The 9,412-nt window shown below is 56.6% G+C and overlaps 1 protein-coding gene and 1 pseudogene across 1 annotated transcript, besides 1 other annotated feature; both read left to right on the top strand.

The window, feature by feature from the left end:
- The first annotated feature begins 1 nt into the window (after position 1).
- Positions 2 to 121: a repeat region.
- Positions 122 to 797: 676 nt separating this feature from the next.
- LPMP_310830 (ras-like small GTPase, putative) lies at positions 798 to 2,627 on the top strand (the record flags this gene model as incomplete). The annotated part of the gene is made up of 1 exon (XM_010703169.1): positions 798 to 2,627. The coding sequence occupies one exon, from the start codon at positions 798 to 800 to the stop codon at positions 2,625 to 2,627; it is 1,830 nt and encodes a 609-aa protein (XP_010701471.1).
- Positions 2,628 to 7,445: 4,818 nt separating this feature from the next.
- On the top strand, positions 7,446 to 8,186 carry LPMP_310820 (annotated as a pseudogene).
- Positions 8,187 to 9,412: the final 1,226 nt, after the last annotated feature.

The raw sequence follows: 9,412 nt of genomic DNA, 5'->3' as shown, positions 1-9,412 counted from the left end.
ACCCGGCATACGCGTGGCCCGACTGGACGGTCGATGGCACGACCCCGACGGCCCGGGCGGAGCCACATACACGTGTGGGTGGGTGGGCGGTGGCTGTGTGCGCCTGCGGCTGCGGGCGTGTCGGGAGTGCAGTGGTGGCGTCAACACACGAAAATGGTCCCTAACAGTGGCGTGCAGCGACTAAGGCCGCTTTGTTTTCTGTTTTTTTTTTTTGGAGTTGTTACGCTTCTCAACGTGCGTCGTTGGTCATTGTAGTCTTTTCTCTTTTCCACTGTTCTGCATCAAGGAGGTGCGGTCCCTCTGAAAGATGTCGGGCGTTGTGCTTGTCTTGCTCTTTACTCGTGTTGACGGAGGAAAGTTAACACGAATATTTGCACGCGTCGCTGCTGTCGAGTTTTCGTCGATGAGGTGGAGCCCGGCACGTGCCTTTTCTTGTGTCAGACCGCGTCTCACTTCGCAGGCAGCGTCAAAGATGTATCGCCGAGCTGTCGCGGTCATTCGATACGACGCTTTCGGGAGAGCTTTTAGGGGTGTTTGAGATGGTCATGCTGCCCTTGGGTCGAGTTTCTGCTCGCATTGTCGATAGCAAAATTCTCTCGCGTCTTGTTGCACATCCTCACATTGCCGCTCCTCTCGAACACATGCTTACCCCCCCCCCCCCCACCCACCCACACCCACACACGCATACATACACTGCTCTTCGTTTGCAGGTGCATCTCGCGGTGCACTCGTACTCTTTCGGTCCCTGCTCTAGTCTCCAAAGTTCTTGACGATCACCCCAAGTCCACACGATACGCATGAGGTTTCGTGGCCAGGATGTCAGTTGTAATGACGTCGACGACTTCACCTACAGCGAGGACCCGGCCGGTCAGCAGGTGAAGGTTCCAGTGACGAAGGAATACGTCTACAAAGTGGTCGTTCTCGGTGACTACAGCGTAGGGAAAACATCGATCATCAAACGGCTGGTTTCCATTGCGGCTTCCTCTCAATCACTGGGGGTTAACAGCGGTGGCTCTGACATGGACGACAGTGGCAACGACAGTGATGCCGATGACGAGCTGGCGGCGGTGACGCCAACCGTAGGCACCGACTTTTACTCGCTTGTCCTACCCCATGTTGTGCCTGGTGCATCAGTGCGACTCCAAATATGGGACACAGCTGGACTGGAAAAGTATGCAGCCAACTACCAAAGCACGTTGCGCAACACCTCCTTCATCATCTGCGTCTTCGACGTGACGAGCGCTAGCAGCTTGCACAACGTGGTGGAACGCCACCTGTCCATCGCAGCGGAGCACGTGCCTGACCTCGACCAGAGCAGCATCATGGTGGTGGCAAATAAAATCGACATTCTGGACGATGCGTCGAACAGCACAGCACTCCGCAGTGCACAAAGACGATCCCGGTCGCCGGAAACCGCCTTCGTAATCACCAACGATGAGGACACTTCTGTAGACACGAACGACGGCAGCCCTGGCAAATTCGCAAGTGCCAAGGGTATTGACAAGGACGCAATCGTGACCGCACGGAAAGTGCAGGCGGAGGTGTTTGATATCTTCAGCGATGTACTTTACGCTGAGGTGAGCGCCAAGACGAAGCGGCATCTTGAAAAAATGCTCCATGCGGTCTGCCACGCGCTTCTGCGTAACGGCGTCCGTGGCAGCTCAGAGATGCTGATTCCCGATGGAACGCCGGCGAATGAGGTGTTTGCGCACACAGTGTTGCCGCCACACACCGGTGTGAGCTCTACCACAGTAGCATCTGTACCAACCTTCTCCCCGCCCTCAGCGTCTCAGCTTGACCCAGCCACGACCAAGACGCCGCCTGTGGTGGAGCTGCGGGGTGCACCACACACGGACAGCGGGCAGAAGGCACCGAGAACTCTGGCGGCACCTGCCGCCAGCTGGCGCTCCACTGGGACCTTCTCGTTTGACATGGCGCAGACACACATTGTCTCTACGGCGCTTTTCTCTCCCACTGAAGCTCTTGACAGCGCCTTTGGCAACCGTGGGGGTGACGATTCCGCCCCGTCGCGTGTTGACGCCGGTGGCGACAGTCCCATTGACGAGTCCCTCACGCAGCTGCCGACGCCACAGGGGAGTACTGTAAAACCTGTAGACACTGGAGGGGTGCACCTTGGCATGATAGCTGGCGCCCCAGAGCCGCGATCTGCGTTAGATCCCAATGAGGATCGCAAAGCACGCAGGGAGCGAGAGCAGGCGGAGATGCAGGCGCTGCTGGTTCGTGCAGGCAAGGGTGTAGCGAACCGAAATGGAGGAGACGCCGACACTGGTGGCTCGGCGGTGTGGCGGCGGAGTGATGCGGATAGGATGGAGGAAGATATTGTTTCCGGACCGGACAAGGCCGGTGAAGCGTTGTCTGCTGCGCAGCAACGGCCTACATCTTCCATTCTAGATTCGCGTGTGGTCCAGAATGATAGCAGAGGTAGGCCAGGCGCCAGCGGTCGTTCCTCGGATGACGAAGACGGTGCGCGCATGCAGACGCAGCTGAGGGACCGATTTGCCCAGATTGAACGGGAAATACGCCAGAACGCGGCTGTGGCAAATCTGCACGGCAAGAAAGACAAGAAGACCAAAGCGAGGGGAAAGTGCAAGTGCTGCGTGCTGTGAAAAGTCCGAGGCACCGGTGTGGTGTGTCGAGGAGCAACAGTCACAGAGGAGTCTCCACAGTGGTCGGCTCTCTTCACTGCCTCCCCTTATTTGTCGCGCTATCCTCTCTTCTGGCCGCGGCGTGCGAAGCGCTGCGGGTGTTGTGTTGCACAGCGCCTCACCGTTTTCTGCAGCCGCTTCTTTCGTTTCTCTCGCGATTGGCCGTTCTGCATTGCCTGCCAGTCTCCCTTTCCTCCTTCCCATACTTCCCCCCCCTTCCCACTGCTGCCGCCTCGCAACTTTCGTGTGCGCTGCGAAATGCTGAGCTTGTGTTCGTTTGCTTAGAGAGAGGGACACCTAATGAGTAACTCGATGCCGGGCAAGCACTAGCGGAAGTGTGGCAACAGTTGTAGTACCGCTGTACCGTAGCCCCGTCACAACATCCCCCCCATCTCAAGCGATGCTTGAGGCGACTCTGGTAGAAGGAAAAGAGGCAGTGTCAGTGCCCCCAGTGATGAGCTCTGCGCACGAGGCATACCGGCAAGCCACACGTCCTGTAGCCGTCTCTCTCCGCCTCCATTGCGGCTTTCTATGTCTCACGTATCTCACCCCATCTTGTTGACGTCGCTTTATTTCACGTACGATGCTTGTTTTTTTGCTCTTCTTACCTTTCGCAACTCCTGCGCCTGCAACTGCACACCGATGCCAGGCCCCTTCCCCCCTCCGCATCGCCTCTAGACATGGAGGAACATCCCTACCCTGCCCAGTGCATCACGTACGGCGTCTACTCACCACAACAGCACCCCAAAGCGTCGCTCAGCCACTACCACAGACCCGCGCTCAGCATTTTTCATTCAGGTAGCGCCCCCCTCTGCAGCAGCAGCAGACGAGCTGTGTCTGCCAACGGGCGCCCCAGTGTCCACCGCTGACCATGACGGTGCTTGTGACTGCCGGCTTCTATGGCTATGGACAACGGTGCTGCCCGCCGCTGCCGCCACCACCACGTCCGAGGCTACTGGATGCCTTGCTGTACTCCAACAACCACCACTGCAGTCCATCAGGCCCACGTTGGAGGGTTTGGTGGCTCCGGAACTTTTCTTGGTTTTGGCGTCAACGCCACGGTGGTTCAGGGTGAGTCCGATCCTTCGAAAGGATAACTATGGGGGCTTCACCGCGACATAAGTGCATGTCTGACAGGCTCGAATTGGTGTTGAAATGGCGCAGCTCTGCCCTTCCACATTTACACTTCTCAGTCAGTGTTTCATCTCTGGCGTATCGTAGTGGCTATGGCGACTGTCCTTGTTCTTCTTCTTTGGGTTCACGGCCTCTGGATGCGTTGTCCTCTGCGTGTGTCTGCGTAGTACGATGCAGCGTTTGGCCTCGTACCTGCGGCTTTCAAGCCATGCCGCCCTCTCGTTATTTTGCTCTACACGTCCCCCTCCCCCTCCCTCGTTCTTCATCAGCTTGTTCCCACGTGCCGCGCTGTCGCCGCACTGAACCCCCCGACATTGTCCCCCCAACAGATTTCTTCCTGCCCTCTTTTTTTCTTTCCTTTGCCACTCACTCGCTCCCCTCTTTGCTGAGGAGTTCCAAGTCGGTGGCCAGAGAGATGCACGATGTGCCGAGTTACGTGAACTCTCTGCTGCTACCTGGTACGGTAGGCGTCTGATAGGGCTTGGCGCATCACAGACCCCTTTCCTTTCTGCTATCGACGTAGCCGTGCTTCCTGCTCGGTTGCTTTCTGGGGCTCGCTTGAGCTGCTTCGAAGTCCTCGTGTGGCTCCCGCTTGCTTTACTTCTTTTAGTGCACTACTTCCTTCCCGCTCTCCTCTTTCAACAATACTGTCTTCCTCGGATTATCAAAATTGATTTTGATAGGCTCTATGTTGGTCTGTACGACTGCTACCGCTCTTCCTTCCCTGCTCTCTCTCTCTCTGCTTGCCAGTGGACTTCACCTCTCAGTCTCCCACGTCAGCAGGTGCTTCGCTCCCTGTACGTCAATATCGCACCACAGACACGTCCGCAGCCATGCCATCAGCCGTCCAGTCGGTCCACGCGTCTGCGGCACCACGCGCACCCCACCTTCGCCTGAGCCCGCACGCCCCCGCCAGGGCCAGTTAGGTTGTCGAAGCGAGGCGGATGACTTCAGTAGATTTTGTGATGTACGGCTGGAAAGAACAAAATAGTAGATGGAACCAAAGAAGAGCATGAATGGTAGGAGAGAGGTGCACCTGTAGAAAGGTACCTTAGAGCACCACTGAACAAGCGTTTAATGCCTGTGGCGGTTGACTTGCGCTTCAGCTTCCGATTCCCTTTCTGCCTACACCGTCCCTAACGTGCCCGCTCCTGACATTGGGGTGGCGTTGTCGCAACTGCCTGTGCTCTGCTCTTCATATGCTGAACTGTGGGTGCACATTCTCTCCTCTCCCCCTTCCTTTCTTGTTTCTGGCGCCTCCCGCCTTTCTCACGCAGGCACCCCTATTATGACTAACGAAGTGCGTTCATCCGTCTCGTGCACTGTCATCCGGTATGCCGTGTTGTGTGTTGTTTTTTGTAGGCCGCATTTGCTGATAGCACCCCTCTACTCTCGTCCGCCATCTCTCCCATTGGTGACTTTCGAAGACGTACGCTTGATCGCACATTGCTAGATCGAGAGCTCTGCTGTTCCTCTTTTCAAGCTAGTCATGTCGTACCCACCGCCGCTTGGAGGGCCTCCGACTCAGTACAACCCGTATCCACCAGCCCCTGGGCAGTATCCGAGCTATCCATCTCTGCAGTATGGTGGGCCAGTACCAAACTCCTACGGTGCACCTTTACCTTCTTCTCAGTCGTACGGAATGCCCCCACAACTGTATGGCGCTCCAAGTCCCTATGGTGCGCCCTACGCACCGCCTCCGCCGCCACAGCCGCATGTGATTTACGTTGAACAGCCCGCCCCTCCACCACCACCACCACCACCACCGGCTCCTACTATCGTTCTGCAAGGTGGCGGCTACCATGTTGGGCATTACTACTGCCGGCGGTGTCGGCGCTATCACCGGCGCCGGCACGACTGCCCACACAGAGTAGGGTGTGGGGCGCAGTAGAGGACTCGGTGTGAAGGGACATGGAAGGATTTCACTGCGCTGCAGGCTTTCTTCTCTACATATTTCCCACTGCGACGAGAGCCTTTTCTCTTTCGGTCGCGTCTCTGTAGTGGTGGCCTCACTATGTTGTGCGCGTCTTGAGGGTGTGGGTCCTCCTCTGGCACCGAGAGGGAGAGGGAGGGCCTGCGGTACACACCCCAAAACACGCCATTCGATGGTCCCACCCCTTTTTTTAGCGCTGTGTCGTACTGGTCGCCGTACTCTTTCGTCATTCGTTGTGCGGTGGCTCGCTTTTTCAGAGCCCTGGCTGCTTGTTCAGCTGTTTAGTCTCGTGTATTCGTTTTTTTTTTCAAGTTTCCGTCGAAGCGTGCAAGCCGCTGAACACACAGTAGCGCACTCGGACCGTGACAGCGTTAGTGGGTACGCGATCAATACACTATGCGTTGTAATGTAGCGAAACGCGCAGATTGCTGGCCTCCACAGTGAACACTAGACCACTGTGAAGAGGTAGAAATCGCAGCATGGCCCCACCTCTGAAGGTCTTGTGTGAGCAGTGTGAAATCCCCCAGGCACATACTCTGCTGGATCGCGCCCTCTATCCCGTGGGTATTACTCTTCGACGGGCTCTCTCTTTCGTTCTTTTCTCTTTTTGCACTCGCTTGCTGTGGCGGTCACACTCGCTGTTGCCCCAACGGTCTGTCTCGTGGCTGTGTGTACATTCATCTCTGCCGCGCAGCTGTTGCGTACGCCCACTTCCCTTTCTTCGCTATGTGTATTTTCATTGCCAATGCAGTCGCACATGGGCGCTAACGTAGTCGTCCAATTACTCTCGTGTTAGAGTGATGTTGTGGTAGAAAGGCCTTCTGTGAGGCTCGCTGTACATATATGTTTCTCTTGCCTCGCGCGATGAACCACAGGCGCCAAATTAGCTTCACGTACGATGCCCCCCCCTCTCCCACCTCACCTCCTCCTCAGTGCAGGCTCTCCTTGTTCCCTCCACTCCCATTTGAATGTTGGCAGGCGTGCTGAAGGTGCTACGCATGTGTGTTCTCTGTAGACTCGCCACTCTTCGAGAGGTCCGTCACCCCCCGGTGTTTTTTGGCTGGACACACGCTTTGCTCCCTCCTTCCCTCCCTCCCTCTCTCAGCCTCCCTTTTTAGCTTCTCTTACGTTGTCTCCCTTTTCCCATTTTCGCCTCTTCTCCCCCAGCGCACCAACACGTGCATCCGCCCCACTCGGAAACAACGAAAAATAAGCAAAAGCACACAAAGACGCACGCACCACGCACGAGTAGTGAGCTCGAGAACTTCATGTCAGCGGATGGGGGTGCGTGGGTGGTGGACTCAAACCCTGCTGCTTCTGCCGCCTCATGGGGTGCCATTACGCTTTGCGCTTTTCCTTTGCATGTTGAGTACCTCGTGTTCTCTGGGCTCTGAGATGCATGACCAACGTAAAGTGAGAGAAAAACAGCGGCCCTTTCTGATCACTGCGCTCCCTGTTGGGTGCCAGACATCCACCATCCGTGATGACAGTGTCTGCCACGTCGGACCGCCACTCTTTTTCCTTCCCTCCCTCTTCCAAGCTTCACTCTCCCTACTCCGCTTCCTTCTGTTTGTTTGTTCGGCACGGAGTCACGCTCTACTTCGGCTGCCTGCCCGCCCTCCTTCATGTGCGTGAAAGAGCCGCATTGGAGCGCGTCACGTTTCTCTTCGCGTCTGATGTATGTATGCATATTTTGAGAAGAATTTTGCACGATGGGTGTAACTTTATCGTCGTCATGACGGCGCTGAGCATCGTGCGCTTCTGCGCACGAGCCGTAGTCCTGCCACGGGAGTAGTGGTCGGTCAATGCGAGACGGTCCCTCCATTACGCAAGTGTGATGTACTCTGACATTGATGTTCTCACATGTTGAATGTGCGGATGTAGCTGCCACGAAAATCCGCCAAGCTAGCACCGATAGTGAGAAGCGATGACGCTCGCGGCCTGCTCGCCTTCGTGGGTGTGGACGTGAGCAACAAACAGGTGGTCGTCGCGCTTCATGGTGCTGTGATGCACCCGCAGTGGTTTGTGTACTGACGTATGAAGCCCATCGTGCAGGGCATCGCATCTGGCGGCGGCCTTGAGTGCAAGGTGCATGCCAGTTTCCAAAAGAGCTACTTGGCCCTCCACCGCGGCACCCGCACTGCGGTTGCACATGGCTTGAAGCTAAACTCAGTCTACGATGCCCTGGTAACCGGCCACTCCTCTGGCGCAGCTGGCGGCGATAGACTTGCAGGCGCATGTGAATCGCATGTTTGTTTGTATCACAGCCGATTGGGCCGCTCTACATGTATGCCATGCTCTCGCAGGGCTCCCATTTTAACATTGTAAGTCGGCAAGCCCCCCGTTCCCCCGGATGCTTCCCAGTGGCAGTGAGGGCGTTCAGCACGCTCCATGTGAGGTTTACTGCGCCGATGCCGTCCCCGCCAACTGCCGCGTGTGCTAGGACAGTGTAGGGTGCGACGACTCCACATCCATTGTGCACACCGCCGAGGAGGATATGCGTAGCCACTTCTTCTACTTTGGGGAGCGCGTTGTAAGTGAAGGTGCTGGGGATGTAATTCTGAACCTGCAGTTCCTATGGCTCCCCCCTCAGTCACAGAGCCTCGTGAAGGGCCGCCGTCTTTGTTTTGGCTGCTCACCGCAGTTACCGATACACCACCTTGACATCTCATTTCGTGAGTGTAGGCGTGGGTATTGGACAGGTGTAGCTCTGCTCTGTGTCTTCCTCTTTGTTTGATCCTTTCTCGCTTTTACTCTGCTGCTTCGCCGCTGTGGGGCCAGTGGTGCGCCCCTTAGTACGTTGCATGATCCCGGGCACTGTAGGCGCGGCTTCCAGCCTCTTTCTTACTCTCTACATGCTCGCTCAAACGGTAGACTTTGATATCCCAAGCCCTTCTCCAGGAAATCCTCTTCGACGTGCTGCGCCGTAGGCGATGTACAGGCACGTACAGAACTTGTTAGCTTCGGCATGGGTCCGTGCTACTACTATGGCGGAGAGGCTGAGAAAACGGCGCACTACGAAGGGCTACAAGATGTCACTGCCCACCGGAGGGTTTTCCGCCGTGCCAGAGCGACTTTCGCGTGTGGAGGGCGGTCCGCCACGAATGCGGCACGAACTGCCTCGAGTGCCGTGTCTGTGGTGCTTTGCGAATTGTCCCTGCTGCCTGAAAGCGGTGCGCCTCAATGTACTCTCGCATCGCCCACTTCCTCTTCTTTTTCGCTCCCCCTTTTTCTTCGTTGTTTTCTGGCTGTTGCCATGTCCACCAACTTTGCACCCCCATGCGGCACCCCGCGTTTAGCCGCACTTGGGTGTGCTGCTGCGGTGCGGCAGTTCTCAACTCCCCGCCCCTACTCGCCCTCTAGCGCGCAGCTGGAACGTCGGCCTCCTTGGGTGGCGTCTCGCTTTGAGTTGGAATCTTTCTTCCACACCGCCTTCTCGGTCCTCTGTGTTCGTGCGCGGTTGCTTTGTTGCTGCCCTCAGGGGATATCATGCCCCCGGACTTCACTGCCACTTTGGATGCTCTCTCTTCTACTCGATGCTCGACGTGCTTCCCAAATCGGTGACTCATCTGCAGCTTTGAACTCGTGCCATTTTTGTTTTCTGTCGTGTTCGGTCTTAGCTTGGGCCTCATGACTCCGTCGCCGCTTGTCACTTTGTGCACCGTTTCCTCTCTCCTTG

This window comes from Leishmania panamensis, assembly GCF_000755165.1.
Source record: "Leishmania panamensis strain MHOM/PA/94/PSC-1 chromosome 31 sequence".
Taxonomy (NCBI): domain Eukaryota; phylum Euglenozoa; class Kinetoplastea; order Trypanosomatida; family Trypanosomatidae; genus Leishmania; species Leishmania panamensis.
This window is presented reverse-complemented; position numbering and strand designations above follow the sequence as displayed.